We start from the raw sequence: 27,858 nt of genomic DNA, 5'->3' as shown, positions 1-27,858 counted from the left end.
GAAATCGGGTGTCATACGTTCCAAAACTGTGACGAAACAACTTGATGAAAGTTGCAGATGTCGACAATTGGAAGACGCTTCTTCTCGAAAGTGATATGTGGAAGAGACTCACCATTTAGAACCTTTTCTATTTTTGCATACTTATAGGCACCGTTGAAGTGCTATACGTTTACCAGGGCCTAGTTTTAGCACTTCTTTTCGGAAACTTTCAAGAGGTTCGGGAAGATGCGAGAATTATCATAGATTTCACTTTTTTAAAATTCTTGAAAAGTTTAGAATTTTCATCGTTTTTTAGGATTTCAAAAAGTGTCAACAATTTCGAAAATTTTCAAGAATCAATTTCATGAAAATAGGTCTGGCCTAGTATAGTAGAGTACGGCCCTGTTTTGATATTTTGATTATGACGAGTGAAAACTTTACATCTACTTTACGTGTTTTGACAATGTAAATGTGCTTTACATTCGTTTCTTTCATATCAAATTCGTACGTAAAATGCTGCCTTCTAAAGTTCCATTTTGACGAGTGGGAATACCTACGTAATGCACAATTTTACTCGCAAAACTCCACAGAAATGAAAATAATATCGCAAATGCGTCAGTCATTCCGGTGGTCACTTGGGAGTAAAAGCGTTGTCTGCAACCTCAGATAAAATCTCAGAATGTCCGATGAAAGCCTGAAAATTTACACTTTTCTTACAGAAATTTCTCGAGGTACATGAAACGTACGTATGGTCGTGTGGGGTGTCATTTGAAAGGTAATTGCATGTACTTTCAGGAGAAGTAGAGCTTACGGAAGTTTGGTAGCATCTACGATGCAATATAAGCACTTAAACATTTCAACTTCACATAATTCATCGTAAATGCTGCCACAAGCCATGTACGTTTCGTGTACCTCGAACAATTTCTGTAAGGAAAGTGCATGTTTTCATTTTTTTTTCTGTTGAAAATTTCAACTGCACATATCTCAGTTTGGATGAATTTTAGACCCAACAAGACCCTGTTTGCTCGAAAGAACATGCAACTACCTTTCTAATGACACCCCACACGACATAGTACGGCTCGTGTAACTTGAGAATTTTTGTAAAAAAAAGTGCATGTTTTCGGTTTTTGATCACCTCACACTAGCCACACAAGAAGCCTGTTTTTCAGAAGAATCCCTCTTGATGATACTCTTGCAATTTGTTTAGGGGTGAATTTGACAAATTTGATTAATTGAATGTGGTCTTGGTGTGGAGGTTTATGTCTTCTTCTTTTTTTCGCTGATGTGGTTGTTGTTGTTATAAAAAAGTTTTGTTTTTCTTTCTCAATTTATTTTTTTTTATCTAAAAAGTGCATTTTTGTTGTTGTTTTTATTTTGTGTTTTTAGTTTTTAAATAATTTATTTTAATTTCTTCCATTTTTTTTTGTTTGTTTGTTTTATACGCGGTCAATAATAATATTTTAATAGAGATATAATAATAATGATTTTTTTTTGTAAATTTAATTATATTATTTTAAAAATAAAAAAAAAATGTTTTGGAGCAAAATAAGATAAATAAGAGACAACATAATTAACAGACCTGTTTTCAATTATAATGAGTTATTTTAGGTAAGACAAAAAATTCTTCTTCGTCATCGACTTCTTTTTCATCTACATCATCGAATTCCTCTTCTACATCATCGACTTTTAGACCGGTGCCCACGGCATGGCATTTTGAATCTCGCATAAGGACACAGTTTGAAACGTATGCCATATTATTCCATTACCAGACACGGAAAATATCTTTCACAACGCAGGCACGAAATAGTAATTTTCGCAACAAGTGACGAAAAGTAGGACTTTTCGTTGCCTTTATTGCGAAAAACGTTGTATACAACTCGATGATAAATTCTTTTTTCGGCACACGGTGTGTATTGTCACACGTGGCCTACGGCCTCGAGTGACAATCTTCACATCTAGTGCCTAAAAAAGCATTTATCACTCGGTTCTATAAATAACTATTATTCAACTAGTTGCGAAATGGTGTTGTTCCAAATGCTAACTTACCACAAATTGTTTTACAACAAAAAATCGGTAAATGTTTTGATTACTTTAATCATAGAAACCCGACTTTTTTAAGTAATCATTCACAGTCATTATGTCATTATTCTACGACTTTTACAATTGAATGAGGGTGTTAAATTGGTGTCAAAAAAAGGTAGTGATTTAAGTTTCAACATGAAGTTGGCAATAATTTGGAATTTCTAGAATGTGTGAAGGGCAGAGACTATTTTTTGGGACAACATTTCCTATTATTTTTTGAATTTTCCCATATTTTCCTTAATTTTGCAACCAAAAAAAATGGGAAAATTTAGGAAAATTGGGAAACCTGTGCGATAATTGAAAAAAATGTTTTCTCAAAAATAGTCACTGAAAGGTGAAGACACACACTAGACTTACCCTCGTTGGGGCCTTTGTAGTGCTCGAATAGAGAAATCGTCATGCTTTTTTTCGTATCAGGTAGTGTGATAATTTGACAACGGTTTAAAGCCGTGATCTTATGTAGGATTCAACGGGACGCGGTTCACTGTTCTATTCCTCTTTTTCTTCTACATCATCTTGTTATTTCGGATTATTTTTTTATTAATTTAATTTAATTTTTAATTTTACATTTTTTAATATTTTTTCTTTCTTTCTCTTTATTTGTTAAACTGTCTTCTTCTATTTTTTACAATAAACGACAAACTACGGTCCTACATATACAAATATGGCGTTTGTTATATATTCTTTTCGTTTCCATATATGTAGCAGTTTCATTCTTTCATTTTGCTTATCATAATGGAGAGGATTCTCAGGAAGGGATATTTGATTTGTTGTGGGTGAGTGTGTGTGTTACAAATAGTTTTTATACTTTCAAAAATGTTCTATGCATAAATATAATTTTCGAAAAATAAATGAAAAACAAAACCACCATCAATTTTACATAGACTCGATTTTCGTTTCATTTTCATATTTTTTTAAATATTTTTTTTTTACACAACAATCGGATGTTAAAGTAATTTCTGCTTTTTACTTAAATTTTTCTCTTTGCCCTTTCATTAATTTATAATTTTGCAGCTAAAAATCTCCTAGCAATTTCTATACCTCTAAACATCTAGATTTTTCTTTCGCTCTCTGCTTTCCCTGCTTTCTCTTCGTTTCTCCGCTAATCATTTTCAATTTTTATTTGTAATTAATTTAAAGAGAAGCGATGTGTTGTGTGTGAAGTATGTATTATTTGTGTCGGGGTAGTAACGATGATGATACCGGTCAGAGATCTTTTAGAAGAGCACTTTTAGCATTTTTTAGTTTGTCTAATCGTTTGAGTAAGTGATTGTTGGCTGTTTCCAATTCTTCTAATCGTTCAGACACTTCACGGTTCTATAATAATAAAAAAGAAATTGATTAATTTACTGAGAAAAACAATTTCGATTTCTTCTTTTCATTGCTTCTTGGTTTAGATAAAAATACATAATTGGTCCGAGGAATTGTTATTTCTTAAAAAAACATTTTGTTAGAGTGGACAAAAGGATTGAGTCATAAGACAAAACAATTAATTAATATCACAAACAGGAAAAACGTGAATGGAACATTCCATGATATTAATCGCGTCAGATAACTACAGAAGTTATCCGAGAGGGAGACAGGGATGCATAATTTTTTAAAGACAACACTTTTGAAGAGGGGAAAGATCGAAAGAGGAGAAGTAATAATGCGATTCGTTCATCACATTGTCAATGATGCCCATTTAAAAAAAAAACGCATGACGGTTGTTGTGTTCAGTTCAACCCAGGATAACAATAATTCACTAGCTATAGCAGCAAATTGTAGCCGAATCAACCTAGGAGAGCTTAAGGCTTGATTTCTACTTACCAAAAAAGTACTCCGTGTGAGAGACAAAATTGAATTTTTCCAATTTTTGCTTTGTTTACTAGACAGCTCGGTGGTCTCTCACGGTGTACTTTTTGCTGAGTGGAAATCATACTTAACATCGCTGATAAGACAAGTGATTTATCTTCAGCACGAAATATCATACAAATTTGCCTCTCTTCGGTTTTTATGCGTTGAACAGTAGTATCCAGAGCTTCTATTTTATAACGCGGCAACAAATTCCAATGTCAGACTGTTACAAATTTTAGTTCATGAGAGACCAAAGAAATGTGCACTGTCTAGCGACGGTTCGATAAAGAAAATTGGACTCAAATGAAAAATAATTTTCTTCGACGAACCGTTGCTTCGGAGGGATAACTCACAAAATATGGACGTACAGGTGAGGTAGAACAGTAACGTCAAACGAAACTTTTTGTCTCATATTCTGCCATGAGTACCGAATAGGAAATTAAAATTTTCAATTTGTTCGACGCATAAACCTGTAAGTCTAATTACAAGGTTTGTGTAATTTAATTGAAAAAAAAAATGTAAAAAAAGTAGAAAACATGCAAGATGTCACGATCCACTTTCCTTCCGAGTCCATAAGCATCTCCTTTCGGCAATAGCATCTATAGATTCTTCAAGACAAACGAAATGATGCTTAACATACTATGGTACTCCAAAAGAGAACATCAATCTGACATCATCATTGCCTCTCCTGTCGTAGATTGTCAATAACAGATGACTATAGACGCAGATTGTATTTGAAAGTTAGTTGAGGATGCGTGCACTCACAGTAAAAGGGTACAAACATATTCAAGAATGGGTCTAGTTATACCTTGATTTATATAAAAAAATAGATTTATGGCAACACATTCTTGATGGTTGATATCATGTTCAGTTTCTGATCAGAATGAAATCGATGCGTTAAGATTTTCTGTAAAATTTAAAAATATTGTAGCGCTCGATCACAGTTCATCGTGCAATACAATTAAATAAAGATTTTTGATATTCAAAGTGATCGATGGGAAATATGAAGGGAATGAAGTTGTGGCTATGTTTGAAATCCAAAATGTTTCGTGTGCCGATCGGTCAAAATTTACTAAATTTAACTGTTTGCTGTGCCGAACGCACTGACGAATTCACGTTCTAGGATTATCGGGTTTACGGCTTCCGAAAAAAATATGTTGAAGTTTGGGTCAGTTTTTATTCGCTGTTCGGTCTTGTAACTGTACTGTACTGTGTTAGGAGTAATTTCCTATGAATTTGCGATAGGAAGCAAATGTCGATGAAAGCCTTAAATAATTTGATTTGATGATTCACGACTTCGATTGCGGATTACTGACAATAAACACTCGGAGTTGGGATTGAGCTGAGTATCGGAAATAGTCCGGACACATTCATTTCACATCTAATAAACACTTTGTCGATCCATCATTACCATGAAATTGTGAAAGGAGTCCTCTTGATTGAAAATTTCCAAATCGCGAAATCAAGCTAGCATTAGACACTGTAACTGTCTTCCAGGGGCGCCGACTTCTAAGGACAAGCGAGGCTCGGGCACCACTACTCGAATGATGAGCACCACTACATCTTTCCAGTTTTACTTAAAAGAGCACCACTACTCCCAGATTCGCTTGTTGTATGAGCACCACTACTCCCAAACACAAGTCGGCGTCTCTGCTGTCTTCAAATATTTCTTTTCAATCCCAGAGACGTACAGTTACACCTGGGCCAGTAGAAAACCACGGATGATCCGTTTTTGTTAAGGACACATTATGATTCGATATGAAGTCGCATTGGGTTATTTAAATACTTCAACAAATCAATGCGTGCACTACAAAACACGTATGTCAACATTCATCGGAAAAGATTATTCACAGAGATTGTGGCCGGGCTGAAGGAGGTGTCTTTTTTATTTATTGTGTCAATGACGAGTTTTGTTGATGAACAAGAAAATTCTTTCGGTTTTAGTTACGAGAGATTATACAAAATGAGTTATGTTACGATTTACTGTTGTTGTGACATTTTTTTTTTCATCTTTAAAAAAAGGACTCACAGGATGTAGCCGCTATATTTTTTGGTATAAAATGAAAGCTTTCATTGAAGATGGCATTCATCCCAAATATGTATAATCAGAGGCTGTAAATAGTTTTCATCGAAATAATAATAAAAATAATTTGAAAAAAGATAACTTCAAATTGTCCGTCGAAAATGGTTTCGTTAATTATTGTACCGACATACCTCTCGTTGTAATTTCCTGCGCTCTAATTTCAGTTCTGACTCAGCCTTTTCAGCTGCATCAGCTGTACTCTTGTAACGTATAACCTGAGTTTCAGATCGTGCAAGGCTCGCTTGCAAACTGGCAATCTCTTGCTCGGCTTTCTGCAACTTGTAACGATAGTCAGCGATTTGTTTATTCGCTTCGCCTAGAACAAAACAACACATTCGAATTTTAACTGTTGTGCGATCCGCTTTTTCTTTTATCGAAATGGGTACTTACGTTGTACATCTTCGTAGTCATCATCACCGAGTGGACCGTTCAAAGACCCTGACCTTCGCTGAGTTTTTGAATCCAACAGCTGTTGATGGAGTTGTTGCACTTCATTCTTTAAAGATTGCTTTTCTTCGGCAAATTTCTTAAGTCGAACATCTAAACGAATGACGGACAGATGGAAAGATGTTATGGTGTGATGGTTATAGCGGAAATTCTATTTTTATACGAACCTAACGATCCTTGAACAGTATCTAATAGTTGTGCGTTTTCAACACTGACTAGAGCCCTCCTTGCGTCCGTACCATCATCATTTTCCACGATTACAATAGCTAATCCTTGCTCAGCTATGAGTGTATCGCGTTCATTGAGCTGTCCAAGCGTTAATTTTAACTCGTCCGCTAATTTATCGTTATTTCGCTTTAAGGCGTCATGATCGCGACATTTATCTTTATGTTCCCGCTGTAATTGCGCATGGGCTTCTTCCATCTCTTCCAGCTTATCTTTAAGCAGTTGAATTTGATACGATTGTGATGCTCGTTCATTGTCTAGTTGAGCATTCGCAATCATGGCCTTACGAAATCTCTCTTCAACGTCCTGAAACATTGGACCGGTACGTGTAGCACATGCAAAAACCATAATGAGGAAAGAACGCGACCGATACTCACCTTCAGTTCGTGTCTAATATCACGCAAACTTCGTCCCTCCTCCTCCAACGAATCCTCGCTGCTCCTTCGCGACGACATTGAATTGCCTCGTATCGGACCAGTCACCGACGATATGGCCAATCGTGAACGACCTATTGGATCGATATTCGACGATGCTTGCATGTCAAACACCCGGTCAGCATTTTGTTCCTGCTCCTTTTGCTGACGTTCCAATTCACGCATACGAATTTCACGCGCCTCTGCACGAGCTTGACGCCGCTGAGCCAGTCGCGATTCGGCCTGGAATTCGTAAAATGTTTACATTAACAATGTGATGGGGCACAGGTTAAATTAAAATGGAAGACAAGGACACAAATAACACATAAATAACCAATGAGCTTTCACCAAATTGATGTTAACGCTGATTGTGATATGTTTGGCCGGTGTATGTTGGATTCGGATAAGCTATTTTAATTCTACGAGATATTGGGAGTGTTTGAATATAGCATCAATAACATCGATTTTATACCATGACGCACATCTAATCGAAACATTGCCAAGTCGGTTTGTAAACACGAACTGTGGCAGGTGACCGACTTTACCGACTACAATAAAATTAAATTGGAGGTAGATATTAACTATGCCGTTCATCCCTTCTAATCTCTAACGATTGCAGTACAGTAGACAGCTGGCTTTAAATATATTCGTTTTGGAGTCATTGGACAATAAATTAAGTTATCATGGACAACGTAGGTCTGTTCAAGGGAAGCTGCATATCATAGGGAGTCTAAATTTTTTTTTAACCTATCCTACTCATACCTGTAAAACAAATAGCTTTCAAATGTGTACAAAAGAGGCAATTTCGAAACTGCTGGAATACAGTAAAATTATGACGGTCAATGTTAGGTCACTAAATCGTTTTCAAGTTAACGATTTTTTTAGCAGAGGAACACACATACAAATTAATGGTTTAACACTTCGTTGTGATTAATCAAAATAAATCGTAATATCGACACACATAGTTACAGGTAGAAACCGGTATGATTCTTTAAAAAAATATAAAATTTAATATTAATCACGATACTCTTGATGTGATTCACTGTATCAACAAAAAATTTACCTAAAAGAAGCCGATTAAACAGTCTTGCCTACTGTAAATTACAATAGGCAATTAGAAATAAATCTTTTAGTCGAACCTGGAAAGTGAGAATAATAATAATCAAAAACACCAAAACCCAATATTTAAATAAACACAAAGCTTATTAAAACCACAGTTTTTCCACATGAATAACACATAATTTGTCAGAATATGAACCAAACCTACTATTTCATTAGCCTTTCCAAGAAAGTTCACAATAGCACCATCCTCATCGCTGTACGCACCATCCTCTTCGCATTTCGTCGGGCCACTTGGACTGGCAATATTATTGGAATTTATTGGTGGATCATCAGCGATTTGTTGACGATCAACCGTTGCAGTGTTCATACTATTTTCACCGTTTGTATTGACTATTGAATCCACTTGGTCGTTGCATTCGTTACTTATCGGATTGGAACATTTACTAAGACTAGATGTGTCGCTAATCACAACCGTATCCATCACTGATTCAGCGTCGCCATTCCCCACTTTGATGTTATCATTTTTTGCTTCGATTAACTGATTAACATCGTTATCGTTTGATTTTAAAGGCTCGCTAAAATTGTCCGTTTCATCGACGGCACTATTTACACTATCTAAATCTTCTAAGTCGCTGGAGCTAAAGTCGAATTCCTCTTCACTGTCATTTTTATCGACGCTTTTCGCATTATCCGTATCACCATTCAATTTCACTTTTTTATGCACTGATTCAATGTCTACGGGATCGACGGTCGAAGTGTCTATTGTATCCATTTTTTCCTTTTAAAATCAATATTTTTGCTTTAGAAATGTGATATTAATTGCAACGGAAGGCTTATTAATGTAAATTTTACGAAACTTTATTTGCGGTTGTTCAATTCATTTGGTATTGGGCGCTCGGATCAATATGACTGTTCGAAAGTGTCGTTACATTCAAGTAATAGTTTGAGAACGAATTAAATTCTTATCAGAAAAATACCTCGGTAATCGAGTTCGATTAGATAAAAAATTGTTCAATAAAAAAAAACCGTTGAAAGCAAAGAAGTCTGAAATGACGTTGTAAATAAACGTATTTTGTTAGCATACTACGTATTACAACGTCCATATAGGCATAGATTGCACTGATTCACCGTTTCTTGCGAATTTCAATTGCAGAACATTGTTGAGTGATTTTCATTGTTTATATAGACAGAACCTTGGGTAACGTTTAGTCTAACAATTATGGTGTCTCAGGAAAGTTTTGTGTTTACAATATGAAATGTAGTTAAAGCATATATCCAGTGGTATTACCCACACGAAAAGGTAGATAAAACAAAAAGTTCCCAAACATCTATATCATTTGACTTTTTTCACAACCTAAATACCTAATCACGAAACTCACAACACCATTTCCTTTAATATGAAGCGCGAGCATAAATATTTGTATTCATAAAACCCTCATTTATGATGTGGCCAAAAATAATATTTAATTCAATTACATTTTCAGTTAATACTCTTTAAGGTTTCGTTGCGCTTTCGACGGAACGCTTCGTTTATATAGACACATTTGTGCCTTGAACATCCATCATGAGGGGGAGAAATAAAAAATCTATTTTTTAAACGAATCCATTCGTTAAAGCACGGCGACTTCATTAAAAAAAATTTAAGAAAATCTCAACATTAAGAACGCATCCATCCCATGCGAGAAGAATAATTACGTTCGTATTTTTAGGTGAGTTATATCCATTGCAATTTAATGCACAGACACGGGGGGAAGGTATGGACTGAAATAATTAAATAAAAAATATGGAGCTACAATTTCAAATTAATTTGATTCTGAAAATATTTCCAGTCTTATGTCTGTTGTTTGAACTGAACTGATGTACATATATATATGGGAGTCTGTATTGATAGATTCTATCAAAAGAATTTTATTTGCGAAAACATTGAGTGATAATATCATCGAAAAATATGTCATGATAACGAACAATAAAGGAAGAAAAAGAAAAACGTTTCACTTAAGTAAACAAAATCATTTAAGAAAACACTTGTTGCGAGGCCTGTGCGAACCAACTTGTGTGAGTTCTAAGGCATTTTATACTTTTCACTATATTTTTAGCTACTCCGTAAAATCATTCAATTCAGGGTCGAAATTGTTTTATCGTTCGAATTATGGTCCACACAAAAAACACAAACTGGTATACTCGCTTATCGGACGATAAACAATATGTTTCAAATTCAAATGCAACAACTTTTGGTTGGTTGGTTGGTTGTTGTTTTCTTGTATGTTTAATTCCATTCGATCAACAAAATTAATTATTCGTTTGTGATCCACTTAATGTATTTTAACCCACAATGAAAAAAATTGTATTTTTAATTACATCTATTCGGTTCGATTTGTTTAACTTAAATGTGTAATTAAGTTGTCAACGAAAACAAGTAATAAAAACTCGAATGTAGTGAGGCGTAGGTACGGGGAATTCGTATTTCTTTTCTTTTTGAAAAAAATTACACTGCCCAGTCACACGTGTATACTAAATGCAATAAAAGTTCCGAACAGTGTGTCTCAAACCGCACAACAAAATTTTTACTTTAAAATTTCCAGTCGAGAGTCTTTACAACTACAGCGGGTATGGTGTAGTACACCTTACGTTACAAAAATGAAGTTCGACAACAAAGTTTATCGTCTTCATTCTAATTGATTTGTACTTTGCATTGCATTTCGATATATTCCAAATTGATAAGTCAAATATAAATGTGTTTTTGACAAGCATGTATCGATATGACACTAAACGGCAGGTATATTATGTATGCTCGAACGAATTAACAATAACAACGGATCAAAACATCATTTTAAGATTCCAATTTCAAAATGACAAACAACAAAAATTAACAAACTAAAAATTGTGATCATGAAATTGGTGTTGCTTTTTCGTAAGCTGTCTTCAGTTTAATTGAAACTTGAACTCAATCGATTTCTAATGAACGTAAAGAAGAAAAAAAAACCAGCAAACAGCATGGCTTAGCTCTACACGCGAGATCAACCGAATGTTACTGGATGTATGTATAATTTTGTCATCTTAAAATTATGAAGAATTCCTAATAAAATTTCGAATTAAAAAAAACGAAGAGAAGAAAAAAAAACGGCATACACATATGTGCAGAAAATGATCTCACTCCTTCTTTGTTTATGACATTACGTCATTAATAATGCTTTGATATGTTGCTGGGCTTCAACACATATGAGCCAACCCAGCCACAGAGAGCTTATTCGATCGTTGTTGTTGTTTTTTTTATGTGTGCGCGAAATGTTATTTATACCGTGTTTGGGATGTATATAATGAAATAATATTACAAATTTGTGTATAATGAAGCTGAATGGGAACCGATTTCAACCGAAAAAGAGAATAATTTGAAACCTAACTTCTACACAACTTTATTCATGCATAAATGGTGTTTATTGATAACAAGATATTCCAGTCTATTTGACATTGTATGTTTGAATAACATTAGCATCACAGGGTGATAATCGTTTACCAGGTGTTTAATGTTGATAACATAGCTTTTCAGTGTGACACAGATCAAGTGAAGAAAGATTTGAAAGATAAAAGAAAATCACAAATGAAATTCACAGATTCATCAGAGTCATTCTGAAAAAGGCAAACCATTTACGAGTTGCTCTCCTTGCATCAGACTATGGTTTTAAAGATATTGTTATATCGATTTCTATTGGAAGGTGCTTATTTGCGGGTATATCATAATTGCAATGAATGTATAGATCAGTCATACCCGTTGTATACCGCTTTCTTTGTCTTTTGTCTGACGATTTGAACATAGAATCATTAACAAATATAAATTTATCATTACAATTTAGCTAAAACGTTTTTTTTAGAACTTTTAGACTAAAATTTGGCTTGAGTATCCTGCAATTCATACGATCGGCAAACTATGATGACAAAAAAAAATCAAATTTGATTTGGATACAACTCGTCATCGGTTTTCAACTGTGTTCTCAACTCAATAGCAAAACGAATGTCAAAACTAATGAAGTAATAGATTTTCAATCATCATTATCATCATCATCATCATCATCTACTGATGATTTTCAAGGATTTTCCTATAGTTTTTCTAAGGACTTTTACTGACTATTGATTTTCAAAAAACTTTCAATTTTTTTAGGATTTTCCTGAGTCCTTTAAAGGATTTTCCTAAGATTTTGCAGATCTGTTTTAAGAAATTTCTAAGGTCAATAATTTGTCCTGTTTAAATAACTGTATTCCCTTTTATACACTATGTCGATGATTGCAAAAAAAAAAACTTGGCACTTTTTATACAACCCATTGCTATCGATTCAGTTTATACATACCCTAAACCTCTACACATGCAGACACAGACTTACAAGAAAACAAAAATTTTTGTTGATATATTTTGCCTGTATTATAATTGGTCACTGCATATATTTCGCTCATAAACGTGATCGTCTATTGAAAATAAGCAGTTTCTGTCGTAATTTTATCATTTATTCATATTCATAAAATTGTTTGTAGCACTTGTATTTGAGCAATTGCAGTACTATCTATAAATTATAGACTATAATTCCAGTCCTCCGGTGCAATAAATTAACAAAATTCTAAACACTCGAAGAAAGGTGAATAGCATCATTTATGAGGCGTGAATTTTGTGGGTACAATTTTCGTCTAACAAAAGCAGACATTGGTTCTGCCTTTTTCTTAGATACTCGTACGCAACTTGGTACAAAATGGCAAAAACTAAGAATCTAGGTTTACATATGTTAAACGCATTTCACCGATTAAAAACGTAAGCCGCTGCAACTCTTAAATCAGAATCTATGACGTAATTCACTTTCCAATGGCAGTGAAAATCAGAGGATTCATCCGGTCACTTCAACAGCAACTTATAGTTAAGATGGAACTCGTCGGGCCTGCTAATCATCTGTTATCGACAGCAACAGCAAAACTGAGCTGTAACCTCCGGTTAATATAGTCTTATAAAGCGAAATGAATGTCAAACTGAATGAGCAAAAGATGTTGTACCATTAAATTGGTGTTTTCAACAAACGAAGTAACAGATTTTGTGATTACGTCGTGAAACATCATTTAATCGTTTCAGTGAAAATATTGTTCACAATATTACCATCTATTGGTCTTCAGTTTCTATACAACAATAAAACATATAATTCAATTTCAATTACCACCGACGATCTACAATCCCATAGCCACACAGTAATGACCATTGAACAGAAAATTTGAACAAAAAACGCAGCAGACAATCTGAATCGATATTTGGTTGATGCATCGAAATTATATTGCACAAAATTCGGATGAATGCAATTTACAAGCTTTTTTTTACAATAAATTCCCATGTCTCGTTAAACATATTTCTATATGCACTATATGCACAGCTAGATGAACATATACAAAATTTATGCATGACGGTGGTATATATATGTATTATATATGCACAATATATACGATAGCGGAACGCAAAAACGAGTGAAAAAAAAAACTTACAGACTTCCATGTTCCTTTATTGGCAACGCCAGTTTGAATTTTCGCCTGAATTTCCAGACAATCTGATAATGATGGTCCCCATTGTTGCGAAAATTTTCCAATAACCGGACTTTGCCATTTTAACTGAACCATTTTTTTTGTTTGTTTGTATTTAATTTTACGAAGAATTAATTTGTTTAAAGATACAGAATTATCTACGGTTTTGTGTATTAAAAGGTATATATTGTAAGTCTTTATCTCTCGAGAATATGAAATGTACAGAACACGCCAAACAGAGTGACATAAAAAAAATAATTTAAAATTTTAAATCATTAATTGTTCTTGCGACGATTATTATTATTATGTTACAAAATGTACACTTTTTCCAACATAAAGTGGAATAACAATTATAATGAACTTAGAAACTAAATAACTCTTTGGTACATAATATTAATATTGAACTTCAACCACCGGAACACACTCCCGTCTACACACGAGTTTACAATGTAAATATATTGTCCCGGTGTTGCTTTTGTAAAATCCAGCTATCGACTGCAATTGCAACCGAAATTATTCCCTTTCGTACATGAACTCAAATGCCCTGATTCTATGTGCATGCACATCACCACTACTGCAAAAGAGATGCTGCTCATGGGTTTCTATATGGAAATAATTCAACACAACCGTATGGAGTTAGTTTCATTTCAATTTTCCAATATATAGCCGCATATATATACGAAATGTATTACTATACAACAGTGTAAGATTAGACCCAGAGGTAGATTTAGTTTATATAATATTACATCAAGGTACGTTGGTAATGTGCAGCGTAAAAGAAGATATAAATTTTGACAAAACTCCAGACAGCGAGAATGAACTATTCGTGGTTTGTGCATGAAATGGCATTAAACTTTTAGTTGTTGTTTTCTTTTTTCGTTTGTTTTTATTTTCTTGTTTGCTTTGGTGTTGTGCATAGATTTCCTATTCAACGTTGTAAATCTACCTACCAAACCAGACGGTGAAGTGGGTAAAATAAATAAATAGGAAATTCAACTCCAAGAGGAACTGCAGAAATGTATGACGGCAGAATTTACTATTAGTTTTAATGACTTTTACCGAGTAGTAGTCAGACTTTTCTGTCGTATTTCAATTGAAGAAAAAAATTATTGATTCAAGTGGCTCTAACAGTAGACGATGTTATATGTGCACGTAGGAGTACGTCTGTCGCCTTTTTATAAGGACTTGATGGCGAGAAAATACGATTTTATCCAACGAATATAAGAAAATTTTGCTGAAAAAAAAACTGAGAGGTGTGAGTCATGTCCTTATATCTGTTGAAGTAAATTCTTTTTCGTGCGATCAATACTACTTCTCTTGTCTATATCATAGTAACAATGAAGGATTAAAATCTGACGCAAAGAATTTTTATTAAATTACGAGTCGAATTACTCTCATATCTGTAAGTTTCAATCGAAATTACCACATCTTCGCGTCTAGCCAGTTACCACAATGTGCCTCACCTCACACACAGATGTGCAAAAAATTTCATTTTGTTTTATTTTTTGTTCCCGAAGTAAAGGTGACGTGAACACCAACCTCGTATAACAAATTCTTGAGCATCTAGAAACTGGGATTCGAAAACAAATTCTCAGTCAGTTTCAGTTAAATAACAATTGCGCAACATCAAAAGGAATAAAAATTTTAGGTGTCTATAAGACTTGGAACAAGTCTGCTTTAACCTGATTCGAAACCTTAAATCCTAAACCTAATATTTCTCAGATCTGAAGCTGACCTGAAAACCCTGAGTTCTGTTCAGGTCTCTGGTATCTCTGGTCTCTCATATCAGGACTGGTCTAACACACCGAATCAGGTCCTGAACCGGAATTGAAACATGTCCAACCTGATCTGTTTAGAGCATTATTGGTTAGCAATGACTGCCAATATTTCAAAGGTTAGAGTAAGAATTTATGGCAGGATCGATCGTTCTTTTCCTAATGTTATGGAAATAAATGAAATTCCATAATACATAACACATTTCCTGCAGCAAAGATGATGAATATGAGCATGCTATACCCATCATAGAGAACCATCAACATAGGCTACTGTTACACTTTTATCCAAACTACATTGAGCCAATAATTTCTAAACGAAAAATCATTATTTTGGCACAAAACTAATTAGGCATGGGAACATTATGTGTCGTCGTACACATTATATACGAAACATAGATTCATTGATTGGAAATACCAGCCGTACGAATTGTTGAAAAATCAAAATTACTTTGTGTTTAGTGACAGAATTTGCTTTAACTCGCAGATGTGTCTTACTGCTGATTGTGAGAAGAAGAAAATTTCTTTTGAAACATAGATACACCGAACCGATATACAGTACAGCAAATAATTCCGTTAAATCCAAACATTTTTCTACATCAACAATAAAAAAATCGATTTGGCACAGAAGAAAGATTTCTCTCGAATCAAATACTATACGAAATACTCGTAAGAAAGACAAACTGAAATAAATATTCAATAAAATCGGTTCACATAGTAGTTAGACAGCATAGAAGCGACCATACAAACGATGGAAATTCATTCACGACAAATGTAACGCAGTGTACTGTGTGCACATATATAGTGTACGTGTATATCATACCAAAAAAGAAAAGAGAACAAGGCTATAAGAGACAAGGTTTTGAAAAACGACATAGACCATTTGTCTAGACGGATTAAACAAAAAGATAGAATTTCAGAAACTTTTGATGCAATGCGTCGGTCAAAGAACTATTAAATATTTATTTCAACATTTCTTTTTCGGTTCGTACGAACGATCGAAAAACCGTCAGCACTCTATTCAATGACGACCACAACGTGAATCTAACACATCTGTTTTATTAACATCCAGAAAATGTTTGAACGTGAAACTAATCAAAAAGTGAAAACTATCACTAACAACGTTTGTTTTATCCAGTGTAATTATTTGAATAATTGTCTCTTTTGACTGTTATGCCGCAAAGAATGTAGAGAAAAAGAAATTCCAGACAACATGAATCGTTCACAATTTAATAGAAAAGACGGACGAAGCTATTCTGGGATTTGGTTGTTCTTTTGAACTGAAGACAATTGGTCATAATATTTCAATGGAATTAGATTTAAAACTTCACGTCAAAGTACCGGAAATAAGATTGAGCAACATCTCTACACTAATTACATGTCATCACCGAAACTTGTCAGAATTAGGTATGCATCGCGATGAAGAGATCTCGTTGGTAGACATAGTGGTCGAATATGGGAGGCAGATCAATACATAAATCGTTTATAAAAATTGATTGTGAGGAAGATCCACTCGCGTTGGAAATATTAAAAAAAAATTTAGTTTAAAATCTCTGAAAAATGTAATACTTGAAAGTCATGATTTGGCGCACCAGATCTGTCATTATCGTTGTTAAGTCAGTGCAAAATTAAAATTTTGTAATTTTTTGCGGAACGTTTTAGATCGCCAGTCTCCTCCACATTTGTGTGTGGTTTTCATACTCTCTAATTCTAGCAAAGGACGATGTTAATATGTCGCGACAACCATTATTGAATATCCATAGGAAAATCCATCGTTCGCAAAAGTATATACGAGTACGTACTATGTGAAATGGTCCCTAGAAAGGACTTTGTTGAATTTAGGAATTCATATTTCAATGTTGTTCATATGGACATATCGGTCTAGTCATTTTGTTGTACATAGTCGTAATCATATGTGTCAATAAACGTTCTTCTTGCTTGTGACCGTCGTCAAGAGCACACGTCTTTTAATTCCGCTGTGCAGAATTACCAAATCTCAACAGACTTAAAACAAATTGATCCCAGCCACGTCGTGTCTAAGATCAAATCAAACCTACAATAAAATCGATGAAATCGACAATACGCCAATTCACCCAACGACCAGTCTCAGCAACAGTTTTCTTTTCTCAAACTTATTTTTCAACGATCAATGCATTCAAAACTATATAATTCGTGATAAAGAGAATCATGCGTTACCCATCATAATATATACCATCCAGATGATAATGCTTCATTTCGACGGCATGATTTCTTTTCATCACCACAACAACACTACAAAATTAGTAATTGTATCGGCTGTGATTACCTCGCCTATATAATGCAAAGTATAGGCATTCAGTGTACCATCTATTTTAATGTTTCTCAATCGGTTCAAAAACGTTAAATTTAATGCAATCATCGTAAAAAGTGTATATATATATGGCACACACACCAGATAATTCGTTCAAATGGAATTATATTTATGTAGTGCCTCCGTACGGTTGATACTTTTCAATCCATTTTAAAATGAGACACAATTTAAAGTAATAACTTTTCAGATCGAAATAAACACCATTCCGGCCCGTTGAAAAGTTTCTATGGAACATTCCATCTGTCTAATAACGTTTTCCCTGTGTTGTATACCATAAAATGAAAACGGTTTTCGGAAGAAAAAAATAGCAATTTAATGAAGGGTACACGCCGTCGTCGTTGTCGTTGCCGTCGTCTAATCTGTGCAATAATGTGACTCAACAAATATTTAATTTTAAATGAAGACAAACAGCATATGTATACGCTTGAAATTAAAATGAAACTAAAAATAGATTTTTATGCGATGCAAAGCATTTTAACTTGAACGAAAAGAAGAAAAAAAATTGGTTAGAGAGGAATTGATTGATTCAATAATGTGTGCTGCTGCCTCGCAAACATTGTCGGTCTCTAACAGATAACTAGAGCAAAATCCGAAATGTATCGCAAAATCTATTTCAATTCGAAAGCAATGAAGAAAAAAAAACGTCTCACCGCCGAACGACAGTAAAACATCCAAAATCGTTTGTCTACGTAGCAATTACCCATTTAAACTAAATTCTATTAATTGACAAGCGCAACCATTAATTACGATCTGCTTTTTTTCTGTTTGTTTGTCGTTGTTACTTTAAATTTTAATAGATCACTTGGTGAGTAACATGTAACAAGATTTCCGATTTATTTATTCTGAAGGGAAACACGTTACATTGTAACATTTTTAGCGGAACATGGAAATCATCAGAAACCGAATATCTTTAACTTCGTTGGGGGACAAAATTTTATTTAAAGCAACGGTAATGCGTATGTACATTACTATCGCACGCATTTATGTATAGATAGAACGATTTTCTTGAATTTATTTCCGGTCGAAAATTATCATGTGGAATGTATGGCTTTCCGTTAGTTTTTCTCGGTAAGATCCGTATACATTTGTAAGATTTTTTTTTGTTTTTCGTTTTACTTAATTTTCCCATTCTATTTTCTTATTGCTGGGCTCATTACCATCATTCCTTTTATCTAGTCATTGCTATTACAAGCTTACTGCTTTCTATTTGATCTGCACTTTTATACTGAATTAAATAATTTCGTTGAACCTTTTTTTACAAACGGTAAGCCATCGTCGATAAATCATATGGCCGGTCGTTTCAGAAAGGTTAAACGAAAAAAAAGAACAAAAAAAAAAACGAACAAATGAAAACTTACCTCTCGTGCAATTTGGTCAAGCGCCTGATCTTCGGCATTACTTCTTGAGTTGCCGCGACGCCTACCTACAGCGCCGGGACTTTCCATGATGTGTGGATTGAATTGAAGTGGTTATTTTGATTGATTTGATGTTTGACAAACAATTTGGCACTATGGAAATGGGAAGACAAACATAACAAAAATGTTTTAGTTACAGATTACATACATACGAAATAGAGGAAAAATGGAAAACAAAACTTTTAACATTTTTATTCAAAAACTTTACTTCACGAAGCCAAAACGTTACCTCAAGTTTTGAAACTTACTCGGCAATGGGACAAATTATGGAAATCGTACTTTTTGTGTGTTTCACACAAGAAGTACCATTTCCATCATTTGTCCCATTGGTAAGTAATGAACTATTACTCTACTTTTGGCTATAACTTTGAACTGAAAACATTCGGCTTATCGTGCTGTGCTAGAATTAGATATTGAATACATTGGATTTGAAATAAAAATGTCCACGGTAGCTCAATTGGTTAGAGCATCAGGCCGGCAAGTTGAAGGTTGTGAGTTCGTGCACATCAAAAAATTTTTATTTCAAATCCAATTCGATTCTAATATTTCTAAAGCTGAAAAATTAAAAAGAATTCGTCGCGGAATATATAGCGTTTCTCTAGAAAATTTTGATTTTCACTTTATAATTATTTGTTGACGTCAACCTTGGAAATTGTAAGTAGCTTCGCCATATCTCATACGTATACGTTCTCATACGTTCACTTAAAAATTAAAAATCCTACGTTTCACGTGGACTTATCTCCCTACAAACCTTCGACAAACAGCAAACATATCACGATACATGTTGGCACTTTAACTATACAGAGACTGGTCTTTATCATTTGAACGAATACAAGTCCAAACTGATCTTGCCAGGTTTTCGAGACTGTTCTTAGAGTATCACCAACTGCTTTGACATCGTACAGATTTTTCCACCAACAATCAACGACATCCTCAAGTTGAAATTTGAAGCTTCCGTCAAAGTTATGTGATCTCATAGAAATGAATCCAAATGATCGAAAATATGTGCTCCTATCTGCTGCACTTCCCCACAGAAGCTAATCTAATTTAACCCGTCTATTTTATATTTGAATATTTTTAGTTTACAATTTTGATTATAGATAAAAAATTTCATTCAACTTCTTCAATGGCAGTATCGTCCCCGATATGGACGCAACATTTTCTTTTTGTATCGCCACACTAATGCGTTGAAACAAGTATGATATAGACCGTTTCTCGTTTGTCACATCTGCGATTTTACTGCCTATTTTCTTGATTAAATTTAACCCAATAACTCCTGAAGTTTTCGAACCGATGGGCACAAAGCAGAATTGATTGGACCAATCAGAATAGTGGCGAATTTTCTTATCTTCTGCCTGTTTTGCAGCATATCCTTCATGTTTTGAAGTGGATTCCAGATATGAAGGGGCGAAAGTGTCCCGACATGTTTTAATTTAATCGTTTTAACATGCATGAATCTCTCCAATAGAGAGTCTCCGTCTCCATCCAATCATTTATACCTAACTAACTCGATTACCCTTGTCCAAAAAAAATGACTAAACCGGTCATCCATTCTCAATTCGGTCGGTACATTCAGAAAAAAACCGCATGTAATATCTGCCATTCATAACAGCCCCTCAATGTGGTTCGGTTTATTATTTTAACAAAACTTTTTCACAAACAGGCGTTATTCTTATTCATCATCCCAAATGTATTCGTAATAAAATGGGCTATTGGCACATACACGCTCTGAAGATGCGCGTAACATGTTTCTCATTTGTATAATTTCTATTAATTATTATTATTCAATAACACTGAGAGCGTTAATTTCGGTGTTCGAATTTTGATTGGAGTCTTTGAGTGGCAGTAGCAATTATTAAGAAAACGTGCGAATTTTATGAGATGATGTTCAACCGGTCGGTGTTTTGGTGTTTCGATTAGCTCGGAATTTCATTGTAATGTTAAAAAGAAACTCATTGACGGTGAAAATGGTACATGTAAGAATTGAGTCTATTTACAAGGTCTACGCTTTGTCTTTTACAAACTATCATGTGAAACCGGCCAACGCAACGGTACATTTCAGCCTATGCATTTTGTGTTTTGATTATTATTCAATGACAGATATAGTAGAAACCAAGGCTGTATACTTTGGGGAGGTCACGCAGATACAGATACGCGGGTTACACACCACAGTTGATGATAAAATGGCCGATTTCATACAAAAATTCACCTACTCTGATGATTCTCGTCGTCTTGATGATGTGGTGAAATTTTTTACATGTAAAACCATCATATGTGGTGTGTTCCCGCGTATCTAATAAAATGGCGGTCTGCGTGACCTCCCCAAAGTATACAGCCTTGGTAGAAACTACTGAATTACCGTTGAAACAGCATTTATACGATGGGCACATAGTTTTGAGTCGAACCAGAAAAAGTGGCAAACTGTTGGGCTAGTGTAACAACTGATTGAATTACAAATGGCACATTTAATTTTGTCTCAGGTTAATCTTCGGGAATCTTTTTATTCAGCCCGAAGATGGGCAATGGGACAACTGACCGAGAATTGGGTAGTCAACATTACCCAAATTTACATGTGACTGAAAATTGTTAGATTTGCATTGCCGATCTACGTGAATCTCACTGTACAGCAAACCTTGTCATCTGTTTTCAGCAACAGCGACAAGTTCAGGCCTATGTTTGTTCATACACAGCAGAAGGTAAGTTAACACAAATGAACTCTCAGAGATAAAATTTAAACAAAAGGAGTAATAGATTCAATGATTATACCGCATTGGATTTACTTATCGATTTATAAAAGGCTGTTCGAATATTCAGCAAAAAAAGTCAGGTAGAATTGGGCTCACATTGGAGTTTTGGCATAGAATTCTACTCTGAACTTGACATGAGTTTGAGTCATGGTTATCAGGGAATGCTGAATGAAAGAAGGGAAAATATGTTCTACGCTGAATGTCAAATTAATCTTTCTAAGCTTTGTATCCAATTACATTTCTGTAAACGCGTAACGGTTAAAGATGGAAATTTCGTTTAAAGTGCCTCGTCACCAGAGAAAATGTAGTTTCCCATTTTTTATAACAAAGCTTACTTCTGCCGCCTGCAGTCTGCAACGGGATTAACTGACACTTTAATTTGACAAAAATAAAAACAAATCCGAAAATGACGAAAAATCGATCAATGTGAAACTATTTTAAGAAAGATAGTTCGAAGTCGCAGACCTTGTTTAAATATATCGATTGTAGTATTAAACATAACGAAATTCTTCCCTTGCTAAGGCTTCCAATGAACTGCAAAAATACGAATTTACTTGTATCATAAAGCAATATTTACAAAAGAAAACAGACACCACCGGCTTAACGTTTGCTAAACACAAATGTTGTTGTAGGTGTCATTGAAGGGAAAAATTTCTGTATTTTATCAATTGTTTATATTTTGAATGCCTTTAAATAAAAGTGAAGCCAAATCAAACAGTATACCCAGTCACTATCATTGTAAAAATGTGAATTATAGAAGAGAGTTTCGAACGACCTAGAAATGATGTTCAATCAATTTTGATGAGAAGCTAGTGGATCGTGAACATCATCTGTTCCAAGAATGAGAAATAAAAAACTTTTCTACTTTGACTGATTCGCACATTACTATTAACGACACTCCAAGTCTCGTTTGTTCAAATGACCAAATTATGTCTGAAATCTTAGGTCAGATGAACAGAATATGAACAGATTGTAATCGTACGATTTAAGGTGCATCAAGTCAACCATTTGACGTTTTGAATGAAGTTTATTTGAAAGAAGAAGAAAAAATTCCAGGTAATAAAAACAACATTTAAGTCCTCTAAAAGGGGGTTTTTACGTAAAATATTCGCTGATTGGCTTGGCTGATAGAAGAACGAGATAATAAAACTAAACTTGTACGATGCCGAACATTAAAAACAAATTGAACGCAAAGTGCTTCAACTTTCTATTCAAATAAAATGTAGGCTGCCTTAATGTCAGACCCCGAAAAGGTATTGCGGGCAGAACATGCACACAACAAATCCAACAAATAAGTCAAAATGTAAAAACTCAAAATGAAAAACGTACTCCGCATCAATTTACAACTAGAACCACACTCACCTTTTGTACAATCAACTCGGATGATTTCTGTACAGCAGCTGCTTGGAATATTTCGATGAAAATTCTTAGCCGGGTCGGGTCGGTGACATTTACTTGAATATTTCAATCGCCGCAATCATAACATTGTCCTGTGCGATGTATTCGATGCACAATAATTGTTTTAAAAATAACCACTTAAGTAACTTTTTGGTTTGATTGTCGTACTCATGTGAAAAATAAAAACAGAAAAAAACACTGCAAAAATAGACGAGAAAAAAAATTACTCCAGTGACAACAAGATGGGACAGAATTCTAATATTTTTGACGAACGGATACACCGACTATTATCTATTTAGTGTTTCACTATTTGTTTAATTGGTCTCATTTTCATTGAATTTATTTTTTTTACAATTTTAACTTGTCGGCCGTAAAAAAACGTTTCACAGCAGCGAATGCAATTTAGTTTTTTGGATGATTTTGATTTTATTTTTCTTTTCGCATTCTTCTTCTTCTTCTTTTTATTTGACCATATTTACCATATTTTAGTCGCCATATTATATTACAGCAGTTTTGACAGACTGTTGAAGTTTGTGAAGTTTGCTGTAATTCAAATGTTAGGTGAGGTAGTAGTTTTTGTATTTTGGTGCCTCAGTTCAAAAACAACAAGACTTTCCAGATACGGCCTTGGTTTTCAATGAGATATCGAGTAGCAGACTTTACCAATAATTGGGAGTAAAAACCAATGAAAGTAGAGACCAAGTTTCAGAGCGTTGCTAGATGCAAGGTACATAATGCAAGGTACCGTAGCTAGGCTTCTAACATGAACATAGGAAATATTCGGAGGCTGACGCACTCAAAATAGGCCTTCCATTTTCTCGTAAAGATCATGTTTTCTTGGTGAGAATAAAAACACACACACATGCAATCGTACACCCATATTTCAAACATGGTGGTTTTTTGACGTTGGAAAAATGAGTGTTCGTCCTGGAAACAGTGCAATAAAGGTACATTATAGCCCATCGACCGATTCATCTTCCGAATGACCTCAAAATGTCAACTCAAGAGTACAACTTAACATAATACAAATTTTCAGAAGGGTCGTTCATAGTCACGCCCGAATGGGTGATTTTCCGTTATACAACACGATTCGAGGTTTTTGAATCGAAACCTCGAATCGTGTTGTATGACGAAAAATCACCCATTCTGGCGTGACTATGAATGATCAACTCGAAAACTCTCAAATGACCATTAATGGTACCATACAAAGTACTATTCTGACCGGAGCACATACGGATTTCGCTTGTTTTCGCATCGAATGTACTCTAAAAGTCAAGGTTCTGAAAGAAACTTGCTATAATTATGTTCAACATAACTTTCACAACAAATATGTAACGTTCGATGCAACAACACCCGAAATCCGCAATATTGGAAATTTGTAATGTATATGAGGCCAATGCGATCCGAGTTGGTTTAGGGGTCGCGCAAGGACGAAACATGAAAGCTAATGAAAAGATGGGTTTAAGTAAAACTGAACGAAACTAACCAACGTACTTCAAGAACAGGCACGAGAACAAAGAATTAAATAAGAGGCCTCCATGCAAAATGGAACTGTTATTGGAGTGCGTTGAACTAACAGATGCTGAGGTGACTTGTTAAGATGGGTCGGTTTATTTCACTTCAGAGTAGGCCAAAGAGACCAACTTACTGATTTGTAAGTGCATTCGGATCTCCCAAGTCAGTCAAAGTAGCCCAATCTGTTCACCCAGTCTTTGGGTTTTTCCAAATCATTTATGGGATGTGCATCAGATATATTTATATCTAACGAGAGCTAACGGCATAAGCTTTCATTGCAAAAAGAAATTTATTCGAAAACAATTTTTTGAAGCTATATAGAAATAGATTTTAGTGCGAAAATGCCAGGCTCGTGAACTCAGGCAAATTTCAAATGCCTATTCCGACAAGACGCCAACTCGAAACTTATTGTGGGCTCGTTAGAAAGCCACTATCATTACCTTTACAACGACACCTAACACTTGAAAGAGTCTCTTAGCATGCATTTTTGTTGCTCTTGCATCTAATCTAAGTTGTCTAGCCAAAAAAGTTTTTTTGGACCCTCCCTAGGCTACATTATGATCGTAAAACGAATGGAAGAAAATTAAGTTTTCCGACGAGATTGACCTTACATGACTACCACACTCAAATTGGTTTTTCCTTGCCTTGTTTACCCTTTCGAAAAGTAACGCAATTCGCATATATCTAATGCGGCTCTGCTCTGGTTAGCGTCCAATCGATCGAACACAATACACGTTTTTGCCTTGCGAAATCAATTCGTAATCAGACATCGACCGAGTTCAGTCGCACTGATCGACGTGATCAAAATTTTACAAAAATGACGCAGAATTCTTTGACGAAAATGAAACGACGTTGGATCGACAAATATAGATCAGAATTCGATGCAAAAGTCCTTAAAAGCGCGGAAATGTTAAAACTAATTGTAAAACCGAAGTCTATTTGGTTTGTTCAACATTTGTTGTCGGAAGGTAGCAGCAGCTCAACGGAGTGTAATAATTTTGAAGGGGACGAAATTCGCCCAAACGCTGATAGAGAACACGATAAGCTAACTCAAAATGCAGAAACCAACGAAATGTGGTCAGACAATGTCAGAGAACCGGAACAGCCTACTGTAAATAATTATGGAGAAACCGACGAAATTTGGTCAGACGATGACGGAGGGCCAAACATTTATGAAGAAACCAATGGAACTCACCAAAAGAGACTGGTCTGTGACAAGGGCTATTTTGGAAGTTTTTGTGATAATCGCGGGACAGTAACAAATTCTGTGCACATTCGTAATGGTCCGTCCTGGGACCGAGTACATGCGCTGGTCAATGGTCATTCTGGAAAAGTTCAGAACAACCACGGCACAAAAACGAATTCTCCGAAAATTTGTTACGAAAATTCGACTCATTCATATGGAAATTTCTACGAGTACACGCCGCCTAGATATGGTCGACACAATCACAAAGAATCCATCGATTACGGAAACAATCGGAGACCACATAATGGGCATGTAAGCTAAATTACGTTTTCTGTTGGGTGTCAAATTGGTCAAATTTAAATTTTATTTAAGGGCTTCAGAGGTGCACCTGATCGTCATAATTCACCGAAACCGTACGCCTCCTCCAAATACAATCGAAATGCGAACGGATTCAACAAGTTTTATCATCGCAAGCCTTTACTTGAAAGTCGATGGAATTCACGGAATTCGCCATATTGATTTGAATGTACACAATGTGTACTTGAAATCTTACGACAAGACCGACCGCAGACATTACATTCCTACATTTAATTAACAAAATAAGCACCAACTTTTCACCAAAAATAGAGACAAAAGTTGCGTTCTTAATTAAATACATCTACGTTGATCGTAAACTTTGTCTTCTTACTTGTGACGTCTGACAAAAATCTAAAATCCGTGGGGCTTCTTCTGTCTTTTGGAACACTCGAAGAAAATTTTCTTGAAATGCCATGAGACGAATATCTTTGAAACTTTATTCTCCAGAAACGCTAGAGGTTTTCGTAACACTTCAAAGGTTTATTTTATCCCCAAACGTTAATATTTCTTTTTCCTCTTCGTACTGTACAGTGAATGTCATTCAAATTTAGTCATTAATTTGCTTCAGTGTTTATCAACTGGACCATTTATTCAAACAAAACTGTTCACAGATCTTTAAACAGGTTTACCACTTCAACGAGCGTGCATGTAACTATTTTACTCGCATAAATATGTATATTAATTCGCATTTCTGTTTGTATGAGTGGACCAGCTGAAACAAATGCATGTCTAAGTTTCACTGACGACACCTGTCATGAAATATCTGCTACAAGACTGCAGACCTATCCCACCTTTCACGTATAGCAAACATACAACCACTGTGTTATTGTCGCATGAGAAACTTCTTTTAATCGAAGCATAGCACTGCTCTTACAGTATTAACACTCATATGTCGGAAGTGAAATTGCCTCCCAATTTTGATATATGAATGCGCGCATGGAGATAGCTCGAAATTAAATCTTAAATTTCTCAACGACTTGTATACGTTGTGTGCTTTAACACATATAAATGCTAAGAGCAGAACAGTGCTACGATCTACGTATTTTCAACAGATTGATACGAAATCTTTTACTTCAATAGTTTGAACGCGCATTCTTCTGTAAATGTCAGCCACCGAAATCGTCGCTAATTTTTATCGTCAATGTCGCTACAACAAATTTACCGTTTCTGGTTTTCTCGACACAAACCTGACCTTGGAACCATCGGACGCATGAAGAAGTTTGTCATTTTGATGAAAGAGTAACTTCTGCAGTCGGTGAAATATTTTTCTCAACTATCTATGGAGGAACAAAATGTGTGAAATGATTTCAAGACGGAGCCTCATACAGAATATATTATCAAATCATTTTAAAGGTTTATCACCTTCAACAAGACAATAAGTAAAGAACACTGAAAACCGCAGGCAATCGTACATGTTAAAACCTGTCATCAACAAAGTTGGATTATA

The 27,858-nt window shown here is 34.9% G+C and overlaps 2 protein-coding genes across 10 annotated transcripts; one reads left to right on the top strand and one right to left on the bottom strand.

Annotated features, from left to right (window-relative positions):
- Nucleotides 1-2,605: 2,605 nt before the first annotated feature.
- LOC119067133 (leucine-rich repeat flightless-interacting protein 2) lies at nt 2,606-23,820 on the bottom strand. Of its 9 annotated transcripts, XR_005085872.1 has the most exons (10): nt 23,318-23,814; nt 19,152-19,301; nt 8,333-8,905; nt 7,030-7,308; nt 6,595-6,958; nt 6,371-6,520; nt 6,112-6,296; nt 5,927-6,009; nt 4,706-4,804; nt 3,267-3,378 (listed from the first exon to the last, which is right to left on the bottom strand). XR_005085872.1 is itself a non-coding variant. In XM_037169924.1 (9 exons), exons 2-8 carry the CDS (start codon nt 19,236-19,238, stop codon nt 5,968-5,970), a joined length of 1,680 nt encoding a protein of 559 aa, XP_037025819.1. In that variant the 5' UTR covers nt 19,239-19,301; nt 23,318-23,814; the 3' UTR covers nt 2,606-3,378; nt 5,927-5,967. The 9 variants fall into 9 exon arrangements, 8 of the variants coding, with proteins under 8 accessions (XP_037025819.1, XP_037025818.1, XP_037025816.1 ...); XM_037169924.1 differs by lacking the exon at nt 4,706-4,804 and having other exon boundaries at nt 2,606-3,378; XM_037169923.1 differs by lacking the exons at nt 4,706-4,804; nt 5,927-6,009 and having other exon boundaries at nt 2,606-3,378; nt 23,318-23,551; nt 23,706-23,803.
- Nucleotides 23,821-25,575: 1,755 nt separating this feature from the next.
- LOC119067144 lies at nt 25,576-26,720 on the top strand. Its single transcript, XM_037169941.1, has 2 exons — nt 25,576-26,366; nt 26,427-26,720. Exons 1-2 carry the CDS (start codon nt 25,686-25,688, stop codon nt 26,571-26,573), a joined length of 828 nt encoding a protein of 275 aa, XP_037025836.1. The 5' UTR covers nt 25,576-25,685; the 3' UTR covers nt 26,574-26,720.
- The last annotated feature ends 1,138 nt before the right edge of the window (nt 26,721-27,858 follow it).

Source organism: Bradysia coprophila, assembly GCF_014529535.1.
Source record: "Bradysia coprophila strain Holo2 chromosome X unlocalized genomic scaffold, BU_Bcop_v1 contig_12, whole genome shotgun sequence".
Lineage (NCBI taxonomy): Eukaryota > Metazoa > Arthropoda > Insecta > Diptera > Sciaridae > Bradysia > Bradysia coprophila.
The sequence above is the reverse complement of the archived record's forward strand: the minus strand, read 5'-3'. Positions and strand labels throughout refer to the sequence as shown.

Bases quoted from the DNA above. Each gene is read 5' to 3' on its own strand.
- LOC119067144 (XM_037169941.1), top strand. From the start codon at position 25,686: ATGACGCAGAATTCTTTGACGAAAATGAAACGACGTTGGATCGACAAA. The intron at 26,367-26,426 runs GTAAGCTAAATT...ATTTTATTTAAG, and splicing joins GGAGACCACATAATGGGCAT to GGCTTCAGAGGTGCACCTGA.
- LOC119067133 (XM_037169921.1), bottom strand. From the start codon at position 19,238: ATGGAAAGTCCCGGCGCTGTAGGTAGGCGTCGCGGCAACTCAAGAAGT. The intron at 8,906-19,151 runs GTAAGTTTTCAT...TGATTTTAAAAG, and splicing joins TTGACCAAATTGCACGAGAG to GAAAAAATGGATACAATAGA. The intron at 7,309-8,332 runs GTAGGTTTGGTT...TACGAATTCCAG, and splicing joins TTGGAAAGGCTAATGAAATA to GCCGAATCGCGACTGGCTCA.